We start from the raw sequence: 15,850 nt of genomic DNA, 5'->3' as shown, positions 1-15,850 counted from the left end.
TGTTTTGTGGAAAACACTTTTTCTGGTCTGTGTTTAGTAGCAATGAGCAGGGAAAATACTCTGACAGGTTTTGAACCTTGCTGCAGATTTTTATGAAAGCGTTTTACTAATACGGCATGCCCTTTCCCCCTTGTGTACATGTTGCATTGAGTAACAGCAATGTGATTGAAATAGTTGGCTGTTGCAATATGTGTGAATTTAGTTACCCAATCTGTCCTGTTTCTCCAGCTGAATGATTACGAAAAACACTGAATTGCTCTACTGAATATCCCTTACTTAATTAGTAAGTGTGGCTAAATTGAACTGTGTATGGGTGGATAAAATAAGTGTGGCGTATGCAACTTTGACCTGTTCTTTTAAGTTAGTTCCTAGTTTGCTGCTTTGCGTATTGGTTGAATCACTTTCTAAATTGTTAATGTGAAAATAATTGCTTTGCTTTATCTATGAAGTTGATGGTATAATTGTCTAAAAAAAGACCGTTCAGTGCTGTGAAGTAGGTGGTTTCTGAGGCTCAGCTGAAGAAGAATGGGGGGTGTGTCCACTGCAGGGAAAAGGAAGAGGCTTTGCCAGTTCTGGAGAAGGCTGTTTATGCTGTTGGGCAAAAGCACAGATTGCTTGGGTGCTTGGCTATTTCTATAAACACTTCCAATTAGTCATTCCTGATGTAGGTAAGAGCACATGTTATGGTAGAGACACTTATAAAAGGTGTCATGGCCTAACTTAACCCAGCGCTGCCCAACACCTGGCCTCTCCCCGGGTGTCCCTGTTCGTCAGCAGATGCATCACGGCATGGTGGAGACACGTCATCTGGGTAAAACGCGTCCTCAGCTCCTGCGCTGTGCTGCCTCGCCGCTCTGTAGGAAAGGGCTGGGCAAGAAATATTTTCTGTTCCCAGGCAGCATGCATGCACTGTTCGCCTGGCTTGCTGTTTCCTGTTGTTGCCCTTAAAAGCGATGCCCGTAGGTGAGGAAAAGCGATGCCTGTAGGTGAGGATTATAAACTGCTGTTATGTGGGTGATGGGGGTGCAGTGCCTTGACATAAGAAGTGGAAGTGGCAGTAGTTGGTTGGCAGCTCTCTCATTCCACTCTGCACAAAAGCATCCAAAATTCAGACCTTTGGGGGAAAGCAATTATTTCCCTAGCAGCCTCCTTCCCTTCCAGGTAAAGTTCATGTTTTGAATCATTTGAAGCCTGAGGATCTACGATTATTATTCAGGTCTGCCTGCCACATAAATAAAACTGATACGTTACATCTTCAGAATCAACAACGACAAAACCTAAAGGGGCAGCCAGAGAAGGTGGGGACAGAGTGGCTTTCAAAAGAAGGATCAACGAAAACCTATGTTTCTGTAAATATCAATGTAATCTGCAAACAGTCACTTCAGAATTGTGCCCCTTCAGACGGGGAGGCTGGGAACGCCAGGTCTTCAAAAAGCTGGGAGAGGAGTTGAGGAGTAAGAAAAAGGGGAAGCAGAAAGAAAAAGGAAAATGTAGCTGGAAATCAGTAAGAGGTGAATATGTTAGAATGATTTAAGGGATAAAAACATATGGTTCAAGAACCTGAGGAAATATCTTTGTTATCAAAACCAAACACCTAGTGGAAGAGCTGTCAGTAGTGGTAGCAGTGGAAGAAGTCAGGGATGTTATTGTTATATTTGCTATGGAAAAGCTTCTCAACATCTACTTTGAAATAAAAACAAACCAACAAATCCTTCACAATAAAAAAGAGAAATTGTGCTCAGGAATGGATTGGAAACATGAGCCTGCCCAGAGCAGGGGAAAATCTCCCCTATCCTGTGTTAGTGGGGGAGAAATTCCTCTCGGTAGAGTATCTGGTGTGTTGAGAAGGGTTAGAGTTGTTAAAAGCTTGGAATAATGTAGAGAGAGCGCTACTGTTGTAATCCCAATTGATACTCAGAATGCCTGTAATGAAATATCTGCTGTTGGCCAAAACACATGTGCTCTCTTAAGTAAATAGCATTACAGTACTTCTCCTGTATTGTACACTGGTTTTTTTAATGTACCAGTTGTTTGAAAATTTGATACAAGATACAGCTGTGCTTGGGAAAAGCATGAACTGCCTTGTAGCAAAACCAGCTTATAAACAGGGTTGATTTAGAAAGTTCCAGCAAGATCAAAGAAGGCTAAAAATTATTATTTGCCCAAATGGCAATGGTTGTTCCTGGAAACCAGTCCGCTCAACTGAAATATCACTTGGGCCAGATGTTGAGGGCAGTGGATACTACAGAGTTATCTTGTAAGTCATGGGCTGAGGATACCAAGGTGCAAGCAATTGAATTATGTTAATGTTTTGCTGCTGCCCTGTTGGTAGTGCTGATTTAAGAAGGTGCTTTTATAAGACATAATTAATGGTACAGTAACATGTTTAAGGGTAGGCAAATATTGGCTAATCAAGAATTTCCTTCCTTTCTGCGTTAACTAGTTAATCATGGTGTAAAAAAATCTTGCTTGTTCAGTAAGCAGTAAAATATTTTTTTTTTAGTACATTTGGTGTGTGCAAGTAAACTTCATCTGTTTCAGGTAATTAGCACTGCATTAGCACAACATGGCAACTGGTGTTTAAACGCAGGGTAATTAACTGTGCAGTGTAAACACAGTGTGCTAAAGAGCAAACCAAACCCGTGAATTTCTAGCTGATCGAAAATAACACACTGGAAATGTTATTTGGGGGTGGGGGGAGTAGTTAATGTTTTTCTCCTGTGTTGCTAGGCTATTGATACACAGTTAGTGCCGAATGGGCGGAAGAGAGTCAGATGTTTCAAGCTGATGCCAACAGTGCAACAGTGTACAAGTGCAGCTCTTGTGTGGGTTTTTTTGTTGGTTTTTTGGGTTGTTTTTCTTCCTTAGCGTATAGTGCTGTAATGGCTCAATGACCTGGAAGATGTGTAGGGTTTTTTGTACTTTCAAATTTTGGTTTGCTAGTCTTGCAATTTCACAACTGGCACAAAATGTTAGAGATGTGTGATAGCTGATGGTTCAGCACTAGGAAAGTGGAAATAGGGTTGGATACATATCTTGTCCAGTAGTAGTTTTTTTCCCCTCTCCAAAATAAATTTGGGTGCATTTGTCTAAGAAATTGGGAAATTTGCAGTTTGAACTATGTGAAATGGAACTGTGTCCATAGGAAGCATGGATTCTGTATGCTGTTGGTTCTCAAGTGTGCTAATTCAACAGGGAAATGGAAGACCAAGTTTCTTACCAACTGTAACACTCACCAAGTTATATATACATATGACTGATAAATGCATATCTAAACTTCTGAGAGTTCTTACTACTGGGGTGAATAACTACTTGACCCACAGACGTGGCAGGAAGGGTAATAAGCTGCTGAGTCCTAAGTGGGCTGGAGGTACGCCTCCATCACTGAAAGTGAGTTCTCCATTTAATACTGCTACTTTGATATGTCAGATGGATTTGGGGGAGGACAGAAGAAAACAGTTCCATGATAAAAGCTGAAGCCAGAACCTGATCTTGAGGCAGAGTTTTGTATCTTAAGCAATTTGTCAGGAAAACAGTTAGGTGTCAAGTGAAAGAAAGCGTGACTAGGTTCTGAAAGCTTCTTTTGGTTCTTTAAACCCAAACTGGCTCCCTGATGTGTACAGCAGAACTGAGACTGAAAACTGAAATTAAAATTTCTGGAGGCTTTGCATGAAGCAGGATAGAGTCCAGCTCCTTCTGTACAACCTGATTGGGAAGCACACAAATGCTAGAAGAAGCAAGGAATAAACTAGTCAACAATTTAGGAGCCACAAAATGGACAAATATAGTGAGTAGGAAGTTGTGGACAGATACTCGCTTCTGTTCCGACATTACTCGGTAAGCTGGGTAGCAAAGATCTGCTATTTTAAAATGCTTAACCCAGCTCATTTTACTGACAGGTTAAAAAATGTTTCCATGACCAGCTCCATTAGTAAGTATAAAGGGCTACAACCTTTAGTAGGAAGATGATGACAAACAGGTGGCACTGGCTTGCTGGATAATACAATCTGATATCACAGCTGTTGGTGAAGTGCACATTTCTTCACCACCACATAATCATTCTTCTGAACTGCTCCTTAAACATCGGCAAAGGTCTCTCATTAATTCAGCTTGACAGTTTGATTACAGCATTTTAACAGCTTCTGAAAAATAATTCAGTTACTGAAGTGGTAAACTTGGTGCCTTGACAATGAAGATAAAGTGCTGCCTCACAGCTGGAAAGGCAGAGCTAATCTTGTAATTCCTGATCCATATTTGTGTATGGTCACCAGTGCCTTGGTTTAAATGCGTGATGTTTCCTTTCCATGTAAATATATGCTAAGTCCACTTTCATGGGTCAATAAAATTCTTGCAATAACATGTAGATAGAATTGATGTAAAAGGTGGGTATGTCAGTGTATCTATTGCGTAAGCAGCCTGTGTGCACTGATCTTATCAGAGATCAGTACTTTCAAAAAGTACTGTTGCTGTATCAGTGCGAAGAACAGTTGCCTATACTGAAGTGTCCTTACACATTGTTACAGCAAAACTGCTAGCAGTAATAAATTCTTTGGGTATATATGTTACCTGAGGTAGAGCTCAAACATGCTGTATCTGCGGAAGTCTGACTCGTGTCTTTTTGACAACAGTTAGTTTGATACTGTCCATTATTGAAGTGCTTGAAGCTACTTCATGGTGCTGTACTGGGATTCTGCTAAAATACATTTGTAAAGGGTGTTTAGTCCTGGAATTCAGGAAGATAACTTTTAAAATTAAGTTCTGTCAAATTATGCTTTGTTTTGCCTGCAATTATTGGACTATTGTGTATCATGATCATTTGTCCATAGCTTGCAAAATCTGGAAAGACAAAGACTACATAGAATCATAGAATCATTTAGGTTGGAAAAGACCCTTAAGATCATCGAGTGCAACCATAAACCATGATAAAAGATGTGATAAAATACAGTTTAAATCTCTACTTCCTATAGACCAGTTCAAACAGGTATACAAGAGAAAGTACTGTCCCAGACATGAAGACTTTTACATATTTCTGACCTTGCTTTGAGTTTCAAATTTGCTTTATTTCAAAGAAATAGAAAGCATTAATTATCATATGTAGAAGGAACTGAGAGTTAGGAGTGAAGAATTTCAGTGTGCTGGGGTGGGATGGGGCTTCTGGAACTCAGAAGTGCATTGAGTGGGGAAAACAGGAACGTGGCGCATCAGAGATGAACTGTAGTTTCAGAACACTTGAAGGTAATTTTAACAGCATGGCACTTCTTAATATTGCTGGTTTGTGCTATGTAGAAATATGTTAACTAGCAAAGAGTAACCTAAATCTGTAATTTTGAGCGTAAGTATCTTCTGCTTGTTGTTTTTTGTTATGTGGGTGTTTGGGTTTTTTTTCTACCTAAAATTGCATCATATTCTTCCTCCAAGATCATCTGAGAGGGTCTGGTAATGCTCTCCATTCCTATGTGTGATTGCCAATTGTCCTGAGCATGTCTTTCTCCTTGACTTTCTTTGAATCTGTTCTTGCATTCAGTGATACTAAGAATGAGGTAGTTCAGCAGCTGTGAAGGGGGTGTTAACTAAAATGCAGGTAAGGGGTTTTTTGTGATGAAATAAATCTACAGTCAATTTCTTTAGTAACAGTCCATAATTAGACTAGATAGCTTTAAATCCAGTGAGATGAAGAGTGTCTAGAGAGTTTAGATTTTCAAGTGACTGACCTGTTGCATATAATCTGTTTCTTGTGTTTGGCTTAACGCTTGAAAATAAGGATGTTTGAAGGGGGGGAAAAATGCATTTAACATAGTATTACATTTTCTTCACAGACTCTGATACATCTCTGGGACCTGCAATGACAAGTCAGAACAGTAGCCATGCAGAGAAAACTGGTGAAATGTCCTCAAAGCAGTCAGCACCAAAAGTGCAGGTCCAACGATCTGTCTCCCGAGAAACCATCACTATTCATTTCTCTGCATGTGGGAAGGAGGAAGAAGAGGAGGAAGAGGAGTTTAAGGAATTTCTTGGTGAGGAACTAGATGACCAAAGCATTGTAACAGCACTTGAAGCCAAGGAAGACCTCTGCTTTGAGCATACCGGCCATGATTTTTCTGGTCCAGCTACCTCGCTTAACATGGCCAACTCTGCATCACTACTGTCCTCATCGCCTGCCGTTCTGCCAACTGCAGAGACTGTAAAGCTGTTGGATTCTCCTTCCACATCCCAAGTATTCAGTGCAGTGCCACTAGTCCTGTCTCCATCATCACACTCATGTCATACAGTTAGCTTATCAGGTGCACCACCACCTGTGGAACAGAAATCCAGCCTGTCGTCTTCCCCATCCTCATCCCCTTCCAGATCAAAGCCTTTTAAGGGTTTAGTGAAGTCCCTTTCAACAGATGTGGAACCAAAAGAACCCACTCCACCAATGCGACATAGACAGTTAATGAAAACCTTAGTGAAATCTCTGTCTACAGACACCTCTAAACAAGAATCTGAAGCTGTGTCTTACAGGCCACCTGACTCGAAACTGAACCTGCATCTGTTCAAACAGTTCACTCAACCTCGAGCTACAGGTGGTGATTCTAAAACTGCCCCCTCATCTCCATTAACATCTCCCTCTGACACTCGTTCCTTTTTTAAGGTACCTGAAATGGAGGCTAAAATTGAAGATACTAAAAGACGCCTTTCTGAAGTTATCTATGAGCCTTTTCAGCTGCTCAGTAAAATAATGGGTGATGAAAGTAGTAGCCACAGGCCCAAAGCCTTATCTTCAAGTGCTTCAGAACTCTCAAACCTTTCCAGTTTGAATGGCCATTTGGAAAGCAATAACAACTATAGCATTAAGGAAGAAGAATGTGATTCTGAAGGGGACTTCTATGGAAGTGACTCTAACCTGAATAAGAATGATCAGTCAAAAGCGGCTGAGGAACATGCAAAAGAGACAGAGACCAAAAGCTCTCAGTCTGCAAGCACAAAGGACGTGAGTTCGAAAACTTCACTCGTACTTGAAAAATGTTCATTGTCTGCACTAGCAAGCAGAGAGGATGAGGAGTTTTGTGAACTGTATTCTGAAGACTTTTCCTTGCTAGAGGATGAAAGCAAAACTGATAAACCTACTGAAACTTTGCTTGATCCAGAGATGACTGAGGAAAATGGTACTATGCTCAGTAGTGAAGATGAAAATAATCCATATGTGCAACAACCTAAAATACCAGTGAAAACTTTATACTTCTTAACACTGTTAGTCTATGCTTACTTTATTATCCCTCTCCCTGGCTACTTAAGTGGACTCTTATTTGGAACGGCCCTTGGATTTATGATAGCGGTCTGTGTGATTTGGCTTCTTACTCCACGTACTCATGAATATCTCAAATTGCATAAAAGTATGAAAAAGCAATGGAATACAGGAGCTCTAGACATCAAAGAACCTGAAATACTGAAGGTGAGGTCATGGCATTTTGTGTGTGTGCATTATTTTGGGTAGAAGTAGTAAACTAGATTTATTCTGAAGGTGTAAATGAGCTGAATTATCCCCATTTGTAAATAGAGTATTGTTTTAGGGTCAGGCGGCTTTGGCAGGGGCACAAATGGTTTAGTATCCAAGAATATGTAAGACTTCAGTGTCCTTAAGGATTAGCAGAAAAACAGAATTGCTTCAAAAGTAAAAGGGCAAGTGGTTTTGCTGGTGGATTTGAAATGATCCAGCTGAACTACTGAGAGCAAGTAGTGTCAGAGTTTAGCGTGTAAAATAACATCTGTGCTTGAAGCTGCATCTTGTGAGATGTATTTTGTTTCTGGGGTATTTTACTGTCTAGGCAGTAATTTGTCTGTCTTGTCTGTTCAGTCTAAGCAGATTCAAAAGCGTTGTGTTCAAGTAAAGCATAGATAGTTGGAGAGCATACGGATTCTCCTCAAGCATTTGCTGATTAGAATGGGGGGAGGAATGAGTGATGAGATGAAAGGGACATACTCATGGGTCATGATGTCTGTGGTTCTGCGTGCTGATATCTCAAATATTGTACTGCATAATATGGATTACAGTTCAGTGCCTGAGAGCTGGATTTTAAATCAAGCTCCTAAAAAATCTATCCTCCCTCCTCTTTGCCCTTCCCCATCTCCACTTCTGGTTTACAAATGCAAGTTGCTGTTGCTTCATGCCTCTGGCCTGTTGCTGTCTGTCCAGTTGTGATCCATACAACCACTCAGTTACTTCAGTGGCTTTGTGCTGCTTCTTCGTCCCTGTCCTGCCTCTCCCTAATCTCCATCTCTGATGAATTAAAATAATATTTTCCCAGTTGCAGAATTCTAAACAACAAAGCGTCTACTAGTTTCTGATGTGCAACAGAAGCATTTCAGAATGATAGTGGTATAACCTTCACTTGATATCACTCGCTTATCAGAATATTTGTGAATGCTTTCTTGTATTTGTGTAAATATTAAATCCATCCTGAGCTTTCTGAAGGCGCATCTCCAGTTATGTAACAACACAAAGGTTGCATGAATTTAAATTAAGATAGTATTGGTTATATGCTATAGAATCTATAGTGTATTGATAGCTAATCTCATGTATTTTTAAGTAACTGAAAAGTTAGAGAAACGGGATATAAAAGCCAGCTTATGCTGAATACAGGCAGCAATTGCATGCCCAGCCCTGATGCTATTTCGGTGTTCCCTTTTTTTCTTGGATGGTATGAGTTTTGGTCTTCATTTGCTGTTGTGAATGCAGACCGAACTCTCCTGTCTGCCCAATGGATTTACCTGCTGCTTACACGTACAAATCTTGACAAACTTTCAGTTCTGTCCTTGTTAAGTGGGTGCTGAGACCCTGCGTATAAATTTGCCTTGATAATTGAAAGCTGGTAGAGATCCTACTCATTGTTGGCTGGTGTTAAGCTGGCTCTTTGAGATGTTAGCTGTTTTTCAGGAACCTTTAAACTATACTTTAATGCTTTTATCCAGGAGATACATTTTTATGAGACTGGCTATAGGCAAGAAATGAACTGTGCAGAGAATCTGTATGAATATAAATTAATGTTTTGTACGACCTGAATGTTGTTCTGGTATTTCTTGTGCTCATTAACACACAAAGTAGTTGTCCTTAATATGTAGAGCCCTGTAAAAGGGCTTTTTAATGCTTCAGGAGTTTAAAAACCAGCTCAGTGCCCATATTGTAGTGGAACATAATATAATGTGATTTAGCAGATTGCAAGTTATTATTCCCGCCTTATACAACTATTTTCTATTTGCCTCTGTCAAAATGAGCACTGTACAGTTTAGGTCCTCTGAAAAATGAGAGAAAGATTTAATCTGTAACAAAACTCGCATGAATATAGGGAAATGAAACTTGATGCTCTTGCATAAAGATGTTCTCTTCAGGACTTGTTGGTCTTGTCTTCTGGCCTGAACTGCTTTCAGGCCATTATGATAAATGCTATAAGTAAGATCCCTTCATGGGGCTCTAGGAGTTGGGATTCTGCCAAACTGCTGTCAAGCTATTTTTGTACAAGTACGTGTGCATTCTCCCCCATGTAAATGTCGTCTGAGAAGTTCATATTTCCCTAGTTTCAAGAACTATTGGAAAAGTCCCCTCAGCAATTGCTGAAATACCTGAACATTAATATTGTCTCCCCCAAAATTGTTCCTTTGCAATGTGAAAGAATGAAGCAGTCTTGTGCTGGTTAGTGTGTGCTTCTGTAGGTTTCTGTACGTATTTCACTCAAATGTCTTTGGTATTGGAGGGAGAACACCCCCCCAACCAGAAAATGCACACAACCCTGCTGCATCTTCAGTGTATGCTTTCTTATCTTCTTATTCCCTTAGTCCTCAGTTCTCCACCTTCCTTTTCCTTTTTTTCTCTGCCCACATTTTTTTTTTTTTCTTCAATGCATTAGTCTTTTCTAACTTCCTTATTGGCCTTCTCAAGTGTGCATTCCCTTGTGTTGTGCTGGCTGATACAAAAGGGTTTAAGTAACAGCTAAAATGGAAATGATAAATTTACCCTTTCCATTAGAAAGAACTTTTATGAGAAGATGGTGTTGGCAGTGCCTGCTGGAGAAGTGAAGCTTTTTGAGCCACAGCTGTACAGAAAGAGGAGGCTTTTTACCAGCATGCTGTTGCTGAATATCACCCGAGGGATTTCATGTTTGGTAGTGGCCTCTGGCAGACAAATGTCTTTTCCAGCTAAGGTGATGGTTACTTCTGCCCACCTTAGAGCTTTTTTGTGTCTTTAGATGCTGTGTCAATAAAAGCTCAAAAAACTGCATTACATTTTTTCTCATTTATCAAGCAAAATACTGTTGAAGTATTATAAAATAGTGGTAATGAGAGGGATGCTAATACAATTAGTGTGATTTGAGTGATTAACGGTCTTTCACGAATTTTGGTGCTGGAGCATTTGATTATATCATTTAATGACAATGGATATTAATCAATCTGTTAATATCACTAAGCAACTCTAATCCATATTTGGGCTTGTATTGTGAAGTTGACTTGCTGATGCTTTTATCTATGTATTTGAAAATATCATAGAAGTAATGATTTTTATTTATTTTTACTTGCAGACCTGGTCTGTGCCCCCAGCCCTCTGGGTCCTTCGTAAGGATCTTTTGCAGTTCCCCCCATCTTCCCTCTCAGGTTAAGGTATAACATGCCTGAGATCTTAAATGGAGTAGCATTTAAAAGTTGATACTCTACAGGGCCTGACTGCAGTTCTCACTCGCATGAATTATTCTGTTGAAATGCAGTTTGAATAAAAAAAATTTGCAGCCCAGGGTCATGAAAGAGGAAAAGTAAACCGGGGTGGCCCTTTTAAAGCCGTTTTATGCAAATGCTTGTGTTCCCCAGACCCGTGCGTTCGCGCTGCCGTGACAGAGGTGATGTGCTGCACTCTGAAAGCCAGAAGTTCAGTCTCTGCCGTCTAACAAACAGGCCAGATCCTGTTAGCATGTGTATGGCTTTTTGAATAGTAACTGTGACCTTTGCTCTAAAAGCCGTGCTGCCCAATATTCCAACCAGATACTTTCTCAGGTTAGTTACCAAGCTGATAGTGAGGCACTTTCTCCTAATTTCAGCTGTGAATTCAGAGCAACTGCTGACCTTTATAAATGGAGATCACAGGATCAGCGTAAATGGCAAGCAGCTGCAGAGTAGCATGTGACTATGGTCATTGTCCTCCCTGAATTACTAAATTTCTCATTTTAACAACTTCGCTAGTACAAAAAAGACCTATGATACAGTCACTCCTCTCCTACACAAGACAATCCATTGTTATTTTGATAGTTTGGGAAAATTCATCTGTTGCAAGCATGTTATGGTAACATAACTTCTCTGTTTAGATGCATTGCAAAACGGTTTCCGTAGGCCGTGAATTTTTTGTTCCAGTTTCTTTTTGCAAAGAGAGGGGTGGAGGTATTTTTGCTAAAATTGTTCTTAAAATGCAGGAACTTTGGAATGAATTTTGGGGTTTCTTGGATAACCTTCTCAAAAATGGTTTTTATGCTAGATGAAACAATTTACAAAAATGAAAATTGCTGAAGTGAGAAGGCAGACGGTGTCGTTTTTCCTTTTAACACTGTTAGATACATTGGGGGGAAAAAAATTCCTGCAGCTGGCACACATTTTCGGATTCTTTAATAGAGTGAAGAATCATCATTGGTGAAGTTTTAACATTTCACTCTCAGCCATGCAATGTTTCTCTGTGTTACAAAATAACTTGAAAGTTGAGTGCAAAAAGGAAACAGTGCATCCTTAGAAATTAAGAAACTAAAAATTTATGTAGAAGGAGGGTTTGTAGTAATGCAGTATCTCTTTCATCCTGCCTGTTGGCTAGGTACTGTCTGAAAACAAAACCCCAAATACTTGAATTTAAACTTGTGTATCTTTTGGGTTTTGGGCTATGCCTCAAAGACAGGAAGCAGCCAATTTCTGCCTTGTGTAGAAATTGCTATGTAGGCTGCTGGTTTAGGTGGTAAACCTTCTGTTGGTTCTAGAGTTTGAACGCTCGGGCCTTAGGCAGCGGGGAAATCATTGTTAAAAGTCTTGGACAGGTTCTTCAGTTGCTAATAACCTGATGGTTGTGCTATGAGAAGCAGCGTTTGCACTTCTGTTGGGTTTGTTCTGTACAGTCAGCAGGGGAGGCGGCAGTACAGCGTTTGAGAACTGTGTGTTTGGCCGATTATAGAGCTAATCTGTTTGTTTGCAGTGGAAAGCCTGGGTGCATGGTAGGGATTAGAAAAGCAGGTGGGATTTTCCAGGGCTCCTGAATGCTGCAAGAGAAGTGGGAATATACAAGCTGAGGAAGCAGAGATTCTGTTTTGTTTATTTTTGCCCTTTAAATTCAGTGTGTCTGGCTGCTGCTGGGAAGAAGGTGGCAGTCTTCAAAAGGGCCTCTCTGCTGTTCAGTTGTGCAGGGTAGGGAAATCTTCTGGCCGAAAGGCTGGTACCGGCACTGTTACAGAAGAGGTGGGACAGGAAAGGTGCTGGTCTAGTGGATGACATACCGGATGAATTCAGACCCCTGTTCACTGGACTTGGTTAAGTCATTTAACTGGGCCTCGCGCCTTTTTATCACAGATGTGGCTATGGCATCTCAGTATGTGCTGGAGGGATAAAATTAAACATGGCTGTAAGGGTGCTGGATAACAGTCACAGAGCTGCTGAGAAGGTGTAGTAAAGTTTGTGCATCTGATGTGTGTCCCAAGGTGTTCATGTTGCCTCAACTCTCAGTTTTTCATCTTTGAAGCTACGTTCATGGATTTTTACTTCTCATTATGGTACATGTGTAAATCACACCTTGTTTTCATTGCTGCATGTCCTCTGCTCAGCTCAGGTGCTGGTGTCAGAAAACTCCAGCCGTTTCCATCTCGAACAGGATGTTAAGGAAACTTCAGGTATACTCTGACCTTCCTTCTTGGGTACCACACATACCCAGAAGTTTCCAAGCCTCCTACTGAAAATAACATTATAGCTTATTACACTTGTAAAAAGGGCTTGTGTGGCTAGATCCACTTCCCAAGTATCCCTGTCTCTTTGTGCCAGCTTGTGTGCTCTTCGACTGAACCGCCTTGCAGGAGAAGGCAATAAACTTTTGAGGCAGCAAATTTTCGTCTGTGTGTTTGCCCGGCTGCAGGCTCCAGACGTCGGTGTCTGAGCTAGAAATAGCTTGGAGATCTGATCCAGGGGACAGGTGGGAGTCTCTCCAGAGATCTGTGGGCCATATGGATATTCCAGTTCTGCCCAGAGTGAATGGCTCACAGTGGCTTTAGGCAACTCACGTGATGTCCATGTGCTTCAGTAAGTCCATCTGGAGTTCCTGGCTGAAAATTAAATGCTGTCTGTTCAAAGATGTCTTGGCTTAATAATTTCTAGGAGGGAAATGGGATGTGCTCAAAAAATATCAATCCTGCTGTGCTGAACCTTGATGGTTTATTGAAAACTTCCTCAAGCATTGTATTTGCTATATGGTAGTTGTATACAACCCAATGTAAGCAAAAACCCCAAGCACAAAGCTTCTTGAAAGAGCATGTGTTGGTATAGGTATTTCTGTTAATAGAAGATGTAGTCTGCTTTGGAGCTGAGCAAAGATGAATGACTTAATCTTTCCTGCACATAAAAGAAATGATAATTTATCTAGGTTTTTCAGAGTTTATAGCGAAAGTGGAGCTAGATGTTGGAGTAAGCAAAACAGAGATATCACTGTTACTATGGCACCTAAGAAAGTGTGTGCTGTCTACTTTGAGAAATTATATGGCACTGAAGTAAATGAGCATTAAAATAAATTTTACATTTCTATGTGTGGGTGGAAACTTCTTTAATAAGTTAATGTTGCAGTAATTTCTGGGATGTTCTGCATAAGGTAGTTACAACTTTTTTGTTTTGAAGAATACTAGGGATGCTCGTTCAGCTCTCCCCGCTTCCCAGCAGCATATGCTCTCCCCCCTACTATACTCACCTAGGTATTTATAAAGATGTCATCTTATTTTATGCTCTAGGGTATGTCTGTTTAAGACTCTCCTTTGCTTTCTGTTGACGTTAATGAATATTGAGTATGCCAAGTTAAGGTTTTGATGTGCAGGTAGAAGTAACTACCAAAGTATGTTGTAGGGCAGGTTAAGAGAAGGAAAACTTGTCCTCCTTGAATGAGTATTCTGACTTGTCTTCTGCCCCATTTATCATCTTGCATTTTCTATAATCAGATGTTAGAGGAGTAACATCACCCCCATGGTTAGAGTCAGCACTTACAGACTTGTTACAGCAGGGCTGGTTTGTTTGTTTTCTGTTTCTTCCACTGCACAGAAACGAAATTTAATCCACATGTATACTGTGTTGTAACTGGGCAGTTAAACAACATGTTAAATGATGTTAAACAGTGATGGTGCATTAAAACAAACTCCTTTGTGGTCTTTCACTCAGTCCTTAATTGTTGGTGATTAAAGTGTCAGTGCTGTCTATAAGTAGACAGACTGTTTGCTCTGCCTTGACTGTTGGTGATTAAAATGCCCGTGCTTGCTGTAAGCAGACGGGCTGCTCTGCAGCGTGCCCTTACTGGCTGCCTCGTGGCTTTTTCCGGCAAGCCTGTGTCTGCAGATCTCACAGCATTTCATGAAGGTGAGCTGGAGAAGCGCTGCACTACATATACAAAATTATTTACTCGGAAAAACAAGTTGTGTGCTTGGGATACAGTCCTCATCTCATGCTCTGTCAGTTTGATGCTACCTCATTTAGGGTGTTTGCTGCTTTGTTGTATTTGTACAGTAAGTGACATAACTTTGGCAAAAGCTTGGATAATTATTTAAAACTGATCTACGTGCTGTACTTGGTTTTCCAGCAGCTTAAAAGCCTGTTAACAAGTGTTTTCTTCTCTAGGGATGGATGAATGAAATTTATAATTATGATCCAGAAACATACCATGCTACGTTGACTCACTCTGTCTATGTGCGACTCGAAGGAAGTACCTTAAGACTTTCAAAACCCAATAAAAATATTTCTAGAAGGGCTGTGTACAATGAGCCAAAGCCTGAAGTCACATATGTCAGCCAGAAAATTTATGAACTTACAGAGAGCAAGGTGAGTGTGCCTTACTTATATCTGATTTTAACAAAGATTATTTTGAAACTTTTCTTAAATTTTGCAATTTCTTTCACTCCTCTAGTTTCATGTGCTGTCATTATGTAAACAAAACTGCTGTCATGACTAACTTGCAAAAGATTGTGCTAGGGAGGAAGACTGAGCAGGATTTAGAAAAAATTACATATTTACACAGTAAAGGAAAAGCATGATTGTCCTCTGACAGTTCAAAGCAGAAGTTAACACGTGAGAGTTTAGAAAATTGTTCCCCATACACTAGATTATTGTGTGACTGTTCTGAAGCTTACACCAAAATGCATAATCTTTGGTGGTTGTCTCTATCTGAAGGGAGTTCAGACAACACTTGCATTTCAGTTGAAGGGGGAACAGATATTGTATATGGGTGTAAAAGAGGAGAGGGAGAGGTGGCTGGAACAGATGTGACTTGCTGTTGGTACCCGCTGTCTAGGGAAGGAGATTGGGATCCTTGCGGTTGGAAGAATGCATCAAGAATAATGCTGGGACAGTTTTCCTACATGTTATTTGCCTCCCTCAAATCTGTGAAGATTTGCCATGTGAAGTTGATTCCATTGGCATTGTATTAAGTAATACATCAATACCCCATTATTAAAAGAATGGATTTTTTTAATGTGCTGCATCAATAGAGGGCCTCGGCAGTACAGATGTAGGAGGAAACTACGCTTCAGTTGACTGTGGGAGTTAGAGGGAGAGAGGGACCAAGGCGACAGTGAGGAAAACCTCCCTTTGTTTCCCTGAATCAGTATGGGAAAGGAGC

General features: G+C 40.5%; 1 protein-coding gene across 2 annotated transcripts in view; it reads left to right on the top strand.

The window, feature by feature from the left end:
• TEX2 (testis expressed 2) overlaps positions 1 to 15,850 on the top strand; it is a 56,124-nt gene that overhangs the window by 18,373 nt on the left and 21,901 nt on the right. For both annotated transcript variants that reach the window (XM_059828190.1, XM_059828189.1), the window contains exons 2-3: positions 5,817 to 7,432; positions 14,854 to 15,054. In XM_059828190.1, coding sequence (XP_059684173.1) covers positions 5,843 to 7,432; positions 14,854 to 15,054 — 1,791 coding nt within the window. In that variant the 5' untranslated portion in view covers positions 5,817 to 5,842. The remainder of the gene's footprint in view (positions 1 to 5,816; positions 7,433 to 14,853; positions 15,055 to 15,850) is intronic.

Source organism: Gavia stellata, chromosome 22 (assembly GCF_030936135.1).
Source record: "Gavia stellata isolate bGavSte3 chromosome 22, bGavSte3.hap2, whole genome shotgun sequence".
NCBI classification, from domain to species: Eukaryota; Metazoa; Chordata; class Aves; order Gaviiformes; family Gaviidae; genus Gavia; species Gavia stellata.
This window is presented reverse-complemented; position numbering and strand designations above follow the sequence as displayed.